At 49.8% G+C, this 14,501-nt stretch overlaps 1 protein-coding gene across 1 annotated transcript in view; it reads left to right on the plus strand.

Moving 5' to 3' along the window:
* The window catches only part of LOC139228420 (protein O-GlcNAcase), a 104,862-nt gene extending 102,893 nt beyond the window's left edge, over positions 1-1,969 (plus strand). The window contains exon 17 of the mRNA XM_070859522.1: positions 1,752-1,969. Within this exon, the coding sequence (XP_070715623.1) occupies positions 1,752-1,888 (137 nt within the window). The 3' untranslated portion in view covers positions 1,889-1,969. The remainder of the gene's footprint in view (positions 1-1,751) is intronic.
* The last annotated feature ends 12,532 nt before the right edge of the window (positions 1,970-14,501 follow it).

Genomic DNA, 14,501 nt, shown 5'->3' on the forward strand with positions numbered 1-14,501 from the left:
CGACCCTGCTCCCCCATCCCACGACCCTTCTCCCCCATCCCCCGACCCTGGTACCCCTATCCCCCCGACCCTTCTCCCCCCATCCCCCTGACCCTTCTCCCCCATCCCCCGACCCTTCTCCCCCCATCCCCCGACCCTTCTCCCCCCATCCCCCGACCCTGGTACCCCTATCCCCCCGACCCTTCCCCCCCATTCCTGACCCTTCTCCCCCATCCCCCGACCCTGCTCCCCATCATCCCCCGACCCTGGTACCCCCCATCCCCCCGACCCTGATACCCCTATCCCCCGACCCTTCTCCCCCCATCCCCCGACCCTTCTCCCCCCATCCCCCGACCCTTCTCCCCCATCCCCCAGACCCTGGTCCCCGCCATCTCCCCCTTCTTTTTCCAGAAACACATCACATTGGCTCCTCAATGTCCTGGACACCAATTCCACATAGCTTTCCACCAATTCCACAAAGCAAGATGAGAAAAAGTTCTATCTGACCTCCTTGTTAACTCCCATCTAGTGCCGTTCCTTTCTATTTAGCCTCCCACTTGAAGAACAACTTTTATGAAGATTAATTCTCGTTGTGGGCGACACTCATTGGCACTCCCTTATTAGCCTGATCCAAAAGACGGCACCTCCGACAGTGTGGCACTCGCTCAGCACTGCACTGGAGCGTCAGTTTGGATTTCTGTGTTCAAGTTCCTGGAGTGGGACTTGAACCCACAACCTTCTGACTCAGAGGCGAGTGTGCTGCCCACTGAGCCACAGCTGGCACTTTTTATTTCCAGATTATTTTGAAACAAAATCCAAATTCTCAAACTGCTATGGTGGGATTTGAACTCATGTCCTCGAGATTATCAGTCCAGGCCTCTGGAGTGCTCGTCCAGTGGCATAACCACTACACTGCCCTTGATGGGCAAGCTATCTGGAAGGTTACGAGTGCCCGCAGAAGGCATCCCATCATGAGCCAGTGCCTGGGGGAAGAGTAAAGGGAGTTGGCACAAAGAAACTAAAGTTAAACCAAAACTCGTTCACAAGTTCGAGAGGTAGCAGGAGGCTCATGTGGAGCATAAACGCCGGCTAGACTTGTTGGGCTGAAAGCCTGGTTCTGTTCTGTACATTCTGTGTCATTCTGCTCTTTTTAATTCATTCATGGAATGTGGGTGTCGCTGGCAAGGCCGGCATTTATTGCCCATCCCTAATTACCCCTTGAGAAGGTGGTGGTGAGCCGCCTTCTTGAACCGCTGCAGTCCGTGTGGTGAAGGTGCTCCCACAGTGTTATTAGGGAGGGAGTTCCAGGAGTGTGACCCAGCGACAATGAAGGAACGGTTCAAGTCAGGATGGTGTGTGACTTACCTTTCTTTCTCTTCCTCTGTCTCTCTCTCTCTGTCTTTCTTTCTCTCGCTCCCTCTCGCTTGCTCCCTCTCTCCTTCTCTCACTCTCTCTCTCTCTCTCCCTACCTCTCCCTCTCTCTCTCCCTCGCGCCCTCCCTCCCTCTCTCTCACTCCCTCTCCCTCTCTCTCCCTCCCTTTCCCTCTCGTTCCCTCTCTCTCTCCCTCTGCCTCTCTCTCTCTCGGTCCCTCTCTCCCCCCCTCTCTCCACCTCCCTCCCTCTCCCTCTCGCTCCCCCTCTCTCTTCCCCTCTCCCTCTCCCTCCCTCTCTCTCCCGATCCCCCTCTCTCCCTCCCTCTCCCCCCCTCTCCCTCCCTCCCTCTCCCCCCCTCTCCCTCCCTCTCTCTCCCTCTCCCCCCAACTCTCTCCCAGGTTCTCGGGGTGTTCTCTGTGAGCTGAAGACCAGTGAGAAGGACGAGCTGGAGTATCTGGGCAGTCTGGGCTTCCTGACGCTCCCCGGGGCGGAGTGTGGGACCCCGGCAGGCATTATTCTCGGACGGCTCCTGTAGCCTCGCTTGTTCACAGTGACGTTTGTCGGCCCGGGCTCCTCGGGCTGACCCTAGGAACACCGTCCCCTTTATTTAGCACAGTTACTGGTTACTGCAAGGAGATGGTAACTGGCTGCTCTGCTCGGGTGCACTGTAATGCTTGCTAACGTCGACCTCTCCTTTGTTTTTGGGAAGCTAGTCCCATAATTTATAGATTAGATCCATGGTCTGAATTAGGATCCTTCACTGATTCAGGGGTCTGTGTGCACTGAACCCGAGCCAGTATAATTACCAAGCGGTTGAACCCCCGAGAAATGACCCCTGCATTAAAGAGGGCACAGAGGAAATTTACGAGGATGTTACCTGGACTGGAGAATTGTAGCTATGAGGAAAGATTGGATAGGCTGAAGTTGTTTTCTTTGGAACAGAGGAGGCTGAGGGGAGACCTGATTGAGGTGTATAAAGTTATGAGGGGCCTGGATAGAATGGATAGGAAGGACCTGTTTCCCTTAGCAGAGGGGTCAGCAACCAGGGGGCATAGATTTAAAGTAATTGGTCGAAGGTTTAGAGGGGGTTTGAGGGGAAATGTTTTCACCCAGAGGGTTGTGGGGGTCTGGATCTCACTGCCTGAAAGGGTGGTAGAGGCAGAAACCCTCACCACATTTAAAAAGTACTTGGATGTACACTTGAAGTGCCGTAACCTACAGGGTTACGGACCAAGAGCTGGAAAATGGGATTAGGCTAGGTCGGCCGGCGCAGACACGATGGGCTGGAATGGCCTCCTTCCGTGCTGTAAACTTCAATTTCTATGATTCTGTGAGCGCAGAGATTGGGACGGAGATCTGCCCCCTTTACCCTCTGCTTTGTGCATGAGAAATAAGTGGACACTGCGTGCAAAGCCCATTGGTCCGTCTCGTCTGCCTGTCCGCCCCCCCCCAACCCTCGCCACCCCCTGTCCTGACTGTTGTATACCTTAATGTGATTCTCCTCATGTTGCTTGTCCAGTGTTGCCGTGGCAATATCTAAGCCCCGCCCCCCCCTCCCCTGGGCCAGAGCTTTCCTCTCGGTCTACACCGGCTTGGTTTCAATGAAATGGAAATCAGGCAACTTCCTTCCGCCAAATTACCGGCCATGGAACATAGGAACATGAGGAGGCCATTCAGCCCCTCGAGCCTGTTTACCCATTCAATCCGATCGTGGCTGATCTGCATCCTAACTCCCGTCTGCCCACCTTGTTTCCGTTACTCTGCATACCCTTACCCAACAAAAATCTGCCAACACAAAAAGCGAAATACGCGGATGATGGATTTCTGAAATATAATGCAGCAAATGCTGGAAACACTATATTCTTAAGCAAAGAACCCACGAAACAAATACATTACACACAGGAACAAAATATTTTTTTAAATGGTGCGGGTGAGGGGCGGAGAAAGGAAACTAAATACTGAATGAAACATATCAACTTAATGGAAATCAGAAACTTACAAGCAAGGATGTAACATTTTACATAAGAACATAAGAAATAGGAGCAGGAGTAGGCCATACGGCCCCTCGAGCCTGCTCCGCCATTCAATAAGATCATGGCTGATCTGATCATCGACTCAGCTCCACTTCCCTGCCCGCTCCCCATAACCCCTTATTCCCTTATCGGTTAAGAAACTGTCTATCTCTGTTTTAAATGTATTCAATGTCCCAGGTTCCACAGCTCTCTCAGGCAGCGAATTCCACAGATTTACAACCCTCTGAGAGGAGAAATTCCTCCTCATCTCAGTTTTAAATGGGTGGCCCCTTATTCTAAAAATTATGTCCCCTAGTAGTAAAATGGGATGAATACAAATGTACAATACTGAAATGCAATTGCTGTCCTAAGATCACAGATCAGGGTAACTCAACTCAAATGTAGTCCAGTTACTTCACAGTTAAGCTTCATGCTTAAAAGGAAGCTCTCACTTTAAATCTCAGTGCTTACCTCTGAGTGCAATCCCTACCTACACCACTGAGGAACATTATGAGACACATGACTCGAATTGACCTGCAGTGGCTTTGATTTTCCTGTAGCGTCTCATCCAAGATGCCTTCACTGAAAAATAAACCAATCATTTTGAAAAAAAACACTCAGTGGGTCAGATAAACATCTGTGGGGTCCTTGTGCATGAAACACAAAAAGTGAGCATGCAGGTACAGCAAGTAATCAGGAAGGCAAATGGAATGTTGGCCTTTATTGCAAGGGGGATAGAGTATAAAAGCAGAGAAGTCCTGCTACAACTGTACAGGGTATTGGTGAGGCCACACCTGGAGTACTGCGTACAGTTTTGGTCTCCGTATTTAAGGAAGGATATACTTGCATTGGAGGCTGTTCAGAGAAGGTTCACGAGGTTGATACCGGAGATGAGGTGATTGACTTATGAAGATAGGTTGAGTAGGTTGGGCCTATACTCATTGCAGTTCAGAAGAATGAGAGGTGATCTTATCGAAATATATAAGATAATGAGGGGGCTCGACAAGGTGGATGCAGAGAGGATATTTCCAATCATAAGGGAAACTAAACCTAGGGGACATAGTCTCAGAATAAGGGGCCGGCCATTTAAAACTGAGGTGAGGAGGAATTTCTTCTCTCAGAGGGTTGTAAATCTGTGGAATTCTCTGCCCCAGAGAGCTGTGGAGGCTGGGTCATTGAATATATTTAAGGCGGAGATAGACAGATTTTTGAGCGATAAGGGAGTAAAGGGTTATGGGGAGAGGGCGGGGAAGTGGAGCTGAGTCCATGATCAGATCAGCCATGATCGTATTAAATGGCGGAGCAGGCTCGAGGGTTCAAATGGCCTTCTCCTGCTCCTATTTCTTATGTTCTATGTAGGTCGATGACCTTTTGTCAGAACTGGATAAATTTAGAGATGCAACAGATTTTACGCAAGGGCAGAGGCAGGGAAAGGGAGGAGGGGAGGAAAGGACAAAAGGGAAGTCTGTGAAAGGGTGGAAGACAGACGGGAGGATGGTGCGAGGTCGGTAATGGGACAAGTTAAGAAACAAGGGATGGGTGAAGAGGAGGTGTAACTGGGAATGGCAGAATCATCAACAGTTACTATCCGAAAAAATAGGGGCAAAGATTATGGTCTGAACTTGTTGAACTCAATGTTGAGTCCAGAAGGCTGTACAGTGCCTGATGAAAGTATGAGGTGCTCTTCCTGTTCAATCTCAGGCTCTAAGTGTTCAATTGACCCCTCCTACCACCAGCCTCAACAGCTTATTGGGGGAGAGAGTTCCAAATTGTCACTACCCCGTGTGGTGAAAACCTGCTTTCTGTCTTCGCCCGCTATCTGAGCAGTTGCAAATGGCATTGAACATTGTGCAGTTATCAGTGAACATCCCCACTTCTGACCTTGTGATGGAGGGAAGGTCATTGATGAAGCAGCTGAAGATGGTTGGGCCTAGGACACGGCCCCGCAGAACTCCTGGAGAAACGGCGGCTCTGATGGGGGGGTGGGGAGAGGCTGATGGGCGGTTGGAGCCTCTGATGTGAAAGATAGGTTGGACAATGAGAAGTTGCCAGGGGACAGATTGGAAAGATTTGATCAATGTTCCAGATAATTAGAGAAAATAGGGCTGGATTTTCGTTTGGAGGCCTTTTCGGGCGGTAACGGCGGCGGGGTGGTAAATTTTGCGCCGGGAAATGGTTTGTGTCGGCAGTTGCAAAATTTATCCGCTGGGTCCTGAGTGTGGGGGCGGAGCGCTAAGGGGGGCGTTACACACTTCTCGTAGGGTGCTAGACTGGCTGAGCGTGCGAAAGTCCCGAGCTAAACAGTTGGCCTCGGAGCGTGCTCAGAGAAAAGCCCTGGAAAAAAAATATCACCCCAAAAAACATTCCCAATATATCATCATCATAGCTGGTCCCTCGAACGAGGATGACTTGCTTCCACAAGAGTTCACAGATGTGTCAATGAAGGACCCGATGTTCCAGCCCTGAGCTCCAGTTGAGGGGGTGGAAGATGCCTGTGCGTGGATTTTTTAACGTGGGGTGACCGTTGCACACCAGCCACCACACGGGCTTGACAGAGCTAGGTCTTGGTCCAGTGGCAAGGGTTAACCAGGACGACTGGAGACCAGCTCTGCTGCACGGACCTGGTGCGCGCACATCTCGCAGTGTGGGCTGGGCCCGTGCTGCCCCTGGGCCCTCGGCTCTTCTGGGTCCCGTACCCTCATTCACTGCACCTCCGCCCACAACGTTCCAGGGTCCGGTGCTCCAGCTCTATTTATAGCCCCGACCTGCCGTGGTGTTCTCACACAGGTCGGGGCGGCCCATGATATATCACTCACCCCACATAACGATAAGTCTCAAAAATAAAACAAAATAAACCAATCACACTTACCTCACGCAGTGGTTCGTTCCCTCACTGCCCGCTTTCTCAGGCGAGTTGTCTACGGGACTTTACGAGGTCAGCGTGAAACAAATTTCGTTATCGGGGACGATACTGGGGGCGTTGCGCACTGGCATGGCTCTCCCAGCAGTGTTGCTCAGCGCCCCCGCAAAACCGGCACCAAATCTCCCGGTGGGGCTCTGGAAACTGCCGGTCACCATTTCCAGACCCATTACCGTCTCTCCGGGGGCACTAATAGAGACCCCAAGCCCAACAGAAATCCAGCTCTATGTCCATATACAAGTAAGTTATTAAAGATTTGATTCGTTCTTAGAGTTGCAATCCCTGTATCTACCCGAGGAGATAAAAGATGATCTATTGTAAATATATACATATTACAAAGCTGTTCAATTGCCTATTTAATAAATTGCTTCATATATTAGACCTTAAACAGTCTACTGTGAGATTCCAGCGCTTTTGAAAACTGAAGTGTGATCTTATTGCTGGGTTACAGTTCAGCCCTATATGGCCATCTCCAAACCAGGCGTGCTGTTTGTTTGTCAGGGTGCCCTACTGCCAGATTGTGAGAAAAGTCACGCTCGAGACGATTGGGTTTGACCACAAGAGCAATCTGAAATACCTGAACACAAATATTCCAGGGGGAGAAGATTTTTCAAAGGCCCAAAGTGATGTGGGAGTTGGAAGAATGTTTTGCACACAGAGGGCTGTAGTGACTAAAGCAATATTTGGAAAGGAATCGAATAACTATTTCATAACAAAAGCTTCTTCGGCAGCACCTCCCAAACCCACGACCTCTACCACCTAGAAGGACAAGGGCAGCAGGTGCATGGGAACACCATCCACCTCCACGTTCCCCTCCCAGTCACACACCATCCTGACTTGGAAATATATCGGCCGTTCCTTCATCGTCACTGGCTCAAAGTCCTGGAACTCCTGGAGCACCTTCACCACACGGACTGCAGCGGTTCAAGAAGGCGGCTCACCACCACCTTCTCACGGGGCAATTAGGGATGGGCAATAAGAACATAAGAAATAAGAGCAATGGTAGACCATTTGGCCACTCGAGCCTACTCTGCCATTCAATAAGATCATGGCTGATCTGATCATGGACTCAGCTCCACTTCCCTGCCCGCTCCCCACAACCCTTTACTCCCTTATCGCTCAAAAATCTGTCTATCTCAGCCTTAAATATATTCAATGACCCAGCCTCCACAGCTCTCTGTGGCAGAGAATTCCACAGATTTACAACCCTCTGAGAGAAGAAATTCCTCTTCATCTCAGTTTTAAATGGGAGACCCCTTATTCTGAGACTATGCCCCCTCGTTCCAGATTCCCCCAGGAGAGGAAACATCCTCTCTGCATCTACCCTGCCAACCCCCCGCCCCAACTTCAGAATCTTATACGCTTCAATAAGATCACCTCTCATTCTTCTAAACTCCACTGAGTATCGGCCCAAACTGCTCCACCTTTCCTTATATGGAACGCCCACATCCCACAAACGAATAAAAAACACAATTTGAAGGGATACAGAGAAAGGGGTCGACTTCCCCAATTGAAGCGCTGGCATTTGCACGGGTGTGATGGGCTGAATGGTCTCCTGCTGAATAGAATGCACAGAAGCAAAGGTGTTGTGCACATTCTGGACGGGGAAAGCAGTTTTCACCTGGACGATTCACCTAAAGAACCCGATACTCTCCAGTTGCCAACTCTGGTTGGATCAATGCCTGGAGATTTCATCACATGACCTCCTGCCCCACCCCGCCCCCACCCCACCACGCTCTCCCCATTGGTTACTCAACTGGGCCACATTCGCGGGGCCCCACCCTCCACATCCATTGGACAGCGAACATGCTCTTCATTACACAATTGGATGATTCCAGGCGAGCTGCCTGGGAGCAGCGTGGAGGCCACTTCAGGGAACAGCGCGAGCTGGTGCAGGAGGGCGACGGCAGCCAAGAGTGATGTCATCAAGGTCCAGGACGGTGATCGGAGCGTGGGCAGGTACAGCAGGAGCGGCGAGAGACTGTGGAGGGACATGATCGGGCCCAGGAGAGGCGTGAGTTCGGAGCCAGGAGCCCAGGGGCAGCACGGGCCCAGCCCACACTGCGATATGTGTGCGCACTAGGTCCGTGCAGCAGAGCTGGTCTCCTGTCGTCTTGATTAATCCTCACCACTGGACCAAGACCTAGCTCTGTCAAGCCCGTGTGGTGGCTGGTGTGCAACGGCCACCCCACGTTAAAAAAATCCACGCACAGGCATCTTCCACCCTTCAACATGTAGTTCGGGATCCGTAATATTAGGTCCTTCATTGAAACACCTGTGAACTCATCCTTTTTTGGCGTGGAAGCAAGTCATCCTCGACTCGAGGGACTGCCGATGATGAAGAAGAGGGATGACAAATCTTCTTTAATTTTTTGAGGATGTAACTAGTAGAGTGGACAAGGGGGAGCCAGTGGATGTGGTGTGTTTAGACTTTCAAAAGGCTTTTGACAAGGTCCCACATAAGATATTAGTGGGCAAAATTAAATGGTATTGGGGATAATGTACTGATGTGGATAGACATGGTCTATGTATGGGGGTGGGGGGGAGTAAGGGGAAATGGATATATGTAGCCATGCACACACATAGGTCACACCCAGAAACCACTCAACCCCCACTGCAAGCTCAAACCGTCCACTGCTGACTATTTCCCAATGTTGTGGCAATAAGGACTTGGGGGTCAACATGGAGAGAGCCATTCCCAAGCACAGACACAAGGCACAAGGGCTTTGGGCACAAGTCTAGGGCCAGAGCACACAATGCAAAAGCCAGTGGCACAAGACTTCGGGGAGAGTGATGTTGTGTATGTATAATATAAGTATACTCCCTGTACACTCATTGTACAGTTACATAAGACGACTGAATGTATCTTTATACTGTATACACTATGCCTGTATCACCGGAGGGTGCAACTGGTGGAGACCTAGGGGGTCACCTGTACACAACAGGTAACCAGGTATAAAAGGGAGTTCACCATGCTGTACCCTCACTCAGGAGCTGCAATAAATGGACTAAGGTCACCACAGTTTAAGTACAATACCTTACCTCGTGGATTCATTACTAGAGTGCTTACAGATACTGCAGCCTGTGAAAGAGGACGGTCCAAACTGTAGCGGTCGCAGTGAGGGAAGGAATGTCCACCTGAGGTAGGTGTGATTTGTTGTTTAAATTTTTATTCTTGTGATTCATGTTGTGGTGATGTCAGTAATTTATTGGGAATGTTTTAGATGGGTTTTTTCAGTTTTTTTTTTTACCACGGAAGCGTTCCTCAGGATGCTCCGAGGCCGGCTGTTTAGCTCAGGATTTTCACATGCTCAGCCGGCCTAGCACCCGAAGAGAGGTGTGTCACGCCTCCCCTAGCGCCCGCCCCACACTCAGGGCCCAGCTGATGAATTTTGCGGCTGACGCGTGAACTATTTCCCGGCGCAAAATTCACCGCCTCACCCAGGTTAACGCCGCAACAGAGACACAACCAAATTTCCACCCCAATAGGTCTCGAGAAAACACGAAAGATTTCTCCTTGTATCCCTTGAAGATCAAAGCAACAGCAGCATTTTGGATTTGTGACAGGAGTACAGTTTATTTTAATATTTCTCCAAGTTCAGCAGTCTTCCATACCGTGATCTCTGTAACTTCCCCCAGCCCTACCCCACAATGTCTGCGTTCCTCCAATTCTGGCCTTCCTGAGCATCCCCGATTTCAATCGCTCCACCATTGGTGGCCGTGCCTTCAGCTGCCTGGGCCCAAAGCTCTGGAATTCCCTCCCTAAACTTTTTCGCCTCTCTAATTCTCTTTCCTATTCTGAGACGCTGCTTAAAAACGACCTCTTTGACCACTAAAGTTTAGTATGCAGGTATAGCAAGTGATCAGGAAGGCCAATGGAATCTTGGCCTTTATTGCAAAGGGGATGGAGTATAAAAGCAGGGAAGTCTTGCTACAGTTGTACAGGGTATTGGTGAGGCCACACCTGGAATACTGCGTGCAGTTTTGGTTTCCATATTTACGAAAGGATATACTTGCTTTCGAGGCAGTTCAGAGAAGGTTCACTAGGTTGATTCCGGAGATGAGGGGGTTGACTTATGAGGAAAGGTTGAGGAGGTTGGGCCTCTACTCATTGGAAATCAGAAGAATGGGAGTTAATCTTATCGAAACGTATATGATTATGAGGGGGCTTGACAAGGTGGATGCAGAGAGGGGAGACTAGAATTAGGGGTCATAATCTTAGAATAAGGGGCCGCCCATTTAAAACTGAGATGAGGAGAAATTTCTTCTCTCAGAGGATTGTGGCTCTGTAGAATTGACTGCCTCAGAGAGCTGTGGAGGCTGGGACATTGAATAAATTTAAGACAGAAATGGACAGTTTCTTGTTCAGTTGCATGATCAGCCATGATCATAATGAATGGTGGTGCAGGCTCGAAGGGCCGAATGGCCTACTCCTGCACCTATTTTCTCTGTTTCTATGTTAACCGATAAGGGAATAAGGGTTTATGGGGAATGGGCAGGGAAGTGGAGGTGAGTCCATGATCGGATCAGCCATGATCGTATTAAATGGCGGAGCAGGCTCGAGGGGCCGTATGGCCTACTCCTGCTCCTATTTCTTATGTTCTTATCCTGTTTCTCAGTGCCTCCAACAGAGGGCAGTGTAACCACAGCCATACACCATTTTCTCTAGTACTCCTCTCACAAACAGTGCGAGGAAACAGTTCCCAGAGCCGAGCACATCTCCAGCTGTGGTCGGACCAAGGCTCTGTATAACCCAAGCATCACTTCCTACCTCCCCCTCCCTCCCCCCCCCTTTGTATTCCAGCCCTCCTTGAGCTGAGAGCTCCAAAACATTGAGTGCAGGAGGCGGGGAAACAGACGAAGTCAGTGCATTTTAATGAATAAAAAACAAGCTTTAAATTCCAGTGATGCCGCCACTCGAGAATCCGGGAAAAGCTGGTTGCACAGCAAGGGCTCGAGTTGTGTGAAGCCGACACAAACTGGCGGTAAACTGACAGCTCTCTCCCTGCCCTGGGAATGGGGCCAAAGGCAGAAACTTAAACCCCTTAAAGCTCTGGTGTGTTAATGGGACCGTCATCCTTGTAAATCTTCTCCGCACCCTCTCCAGTGCCTCTGTCCCCTTTTTATGATATGGCGACCAGAAGTGTACGCAGCGCTCCAAGTGTAGCCTGACCAATATTCGATCCACCTCCTCAGAGCCGGTCATGGTCGATGCTGCCACCTTCTCCACAGGTGGAAGGTTAAAGCATCCCCATCATGTGACTGTGGAGCTCCCAATCAGACCCATCACTGAGCACTGCCCTCAGAGGGAATTCGCAGGCAGCCTACAAGCTATCCATTGGAAGCTTTGGCCTGGATATCCGACTTAGATATTGACATTTGATTTGCTTGGTCAATATTGTACAGCAGAAGAAAGAGATAGCGTCGCCAACGCTGGTTGGGTGTGTTCCTGGAGGATTCATCACATGACCTCCCGTCTTTGCGCTGCCCCTCCCCCACCTCCCGCCATTGGTCCATCCTCCAAACGCCGCCTCCTTCCCACGGCCAATCGGAAAGGGAACATACTCTTTGTTACCCAGTTTTGTTCTCATTCACGGGATGTGGCCATCACTGGCAAGGCCGGCATTTATTGCTCATCCCTAGTTGCCCTTGACCGGTTTGCAAGGCCATTTCAAGGGGGCCATTGTCAACCATATTGCTGTGGGTCTGGAGTCACATATAGGCCAGACCGGGTAAGGACGGCAGATTTCCTTCCGTTCGTGAACCAGATGGGGTTTTACAACAATCCAGTAACAAAAGAACATAAGAAATAGGAGCAGGAGTAGTCCATTTGGCCCTTCAAGCTTGCTCCGCCATTTAATACGATCATGGCTGAAATGATCATGGACTCAGGTCCACTTTCCTGCCTGCTCCCCATAATTCCTTATTCCCTTATTGGTTAGGAAACTGTCTATCTCTGTCTTAAATTTATTCAATGTCCCAGCTTTCACAGTTCTCTGAGGCAGTGAATTCCATAGATTCACAATCCTCTGAGAGAAGAAATTCCTCCTCATCTCAGTTTTAAATGGGTGGCCCCTTATTCTAAGATCATGTTCCCTAGTTCTAGTCTCCCCCATCCACCTTGTCAAGCCCCCTCATAATCTTATGTTTCGATAAGGTCACGTAGTCTTTTCTCCCCCATCTATATTGGCCCTGAAATCCCGGCCTCCCTGGGTCCATACGGAGTTCCTACGGACTCGGGAAGACATCGGAAATGACGGTTTTCAGCGCGCGTTGGAAACCGGCATTTCCAATCTGTCAAATTTCAGGCTTGACAGATTGGCCACATCTCAGGAGCGAGGACACTTGTAAGTGGAAATTTCCGATATTTACGCTTACTAATGTCCTCAAAAATCTTGCGCCTGAAAAAGCAGGTGCATAGCCTACCTTTACAGGCACAAGTGTTTTAAAAAACACAAAAACATATAAAAATAAATTTATTAAAACATATTTTTTCATTAAAAACCCTCCCCACAACGGTAAGTTTATTAAAAAAAACTTTTTAAAAAATCAGGAAATTATATTTTTTCAGACATTAATAACTTTAATTTAAATGAATGTAGTGTAATTATTTTCTGTTTTTTATTAGTGTTTTGGGTGTTTCAGGCTCTGTCACAATCAGAGTAATAGGAGTTTAGGACCCTGCGGAATTCCTATTAATGGATTGGCTGCCCAGAGTCATGTGACTCCAGCGGTAGGCCTGCGCACGTCCCGACGTGCACGTGCTGTGATTGCCAGTCAGGAGAGGCCTCAGTTTCGGAAAGTTGAACGTGGGCAGCAGCTCAAGGTAGGTGCGTATTTTTTCTCTAAAATGCCCGCGGGAAGGCCAAAACGGAATTTCAGGACCAATATCTTTATAATTAATAAATGAAAGTGTGGAAAGAAACATGTAGTTTTGTTTAATGCCCCCTATGATATTTCCTCGGTGTTTGCTCACAGTCAGTATCCTGCAGATAAATCTTCAATTCCTGGAGACTAGAGGGTAGGTGACCGACCAACATTCGCTCCGAGCCGCTCAGCTCTCTGCCGGTCCCGCCCAGACAGTGGCTTCTTCACTGTTAAACACGCGAAACTGTGATGGGCCATGTACCCATAAATAAATAAAGGAGGGGGAGCATTGTACGGCAACTCTATCTCCTCACAGGGAGGCGCTGGGTCAAGGGAAAGCATTTCAAGCGTCGTCCAATAGTTAAAAAAAAATTCGTTCCGGGATGTGGGCATCGCTGGCAAGGCCGGCATTTATTGCCCTTCCCTAATTGCCCTCAAGAAGATGGTGGTGAGTCGCCTTCTTGAACCGCTGCAGTCCGTGTGGTGAAGGTGCTCCCACAGTGCTGTTAGGGAGGGAGTTCCAGGATTTTGACCCAGCGACGATGAAGGAACGGCCGATATATTTCCAAGTCAGGATGGTGCGTGACTTGGAGGGGAACGTGGAGGTGGTGGTGTTCCCATGCACCTGCTGCCCTTGTCCTTCTAGGTGGTAAAGGTCGCGGGTTTGGGAGATGCTGCCGAAGAAGCCTTGGCGAGTTGCTGCAGTGCATCTTGTAGATGGTACACACTGCAGCCACGGTGCGCCGGTGGTGGAGGGAGTGAATGTTGAAGGTGGTGGATGGGGTGCCAATCAAACGGGCTGCTTTGTCCTGGATGCTGTCGGACTTCTTGAGTGTTGTTGGAGCTGCACTCATCCAGGCAAGTGGAGAGTATTCCATCACACTCCTGACTTGTGCCTTGTAGATAGTGGGAAGGCTTTGGGGAGTCAGGAGGTGAGACACTTGCCACAGAATACCCAGCCTCTGACCCGCTCTTGTTGCCACAGTATTTATGTGGCTGGTCCAGTTCTGGTCAATGGTGACCCCCCGGGATGTTGATGGTGGGGGATTCGGCAATGGTAATGCCGTTGAATGTCAAGGGGCAGTGGTTAGACTCTCGCTTGTTGGAGATGGTCATTGCCTGGCACTTGTATGGTCGCAAATGTTAGCACTTATCAGCCCAAGCCTGAATGTTGCAGGTCTTGCTGTATGCGGGCATGGAACTGAACACTATGCAGTCATCAGCGAACATCCCCACTTCTGACCTTATGGTGGAGGGAAGGTCATTGATGAAGCAGCTGAAGATGGTTGGGCCTAGGACACTGTCCTGAGGAACTCCTGCAGCGATGTCCTGGGGCTGGGATGATTGAC

This window comes from Pristiophorus japonicus, chromosome 2 (genome assembly GCF_044704955.1).
Source record: "Pristiophorus japonicus isolate sPriJap1 chromosome 2, sPriJap1.hap1, whole genome shotgun sequence".
Lineage (NCBI taxonomy): Eukaryota > Metazoa > Chordata > Chondrichthyes > Pristiophoridae > Pristiophorus > Pristiophorus japonicus.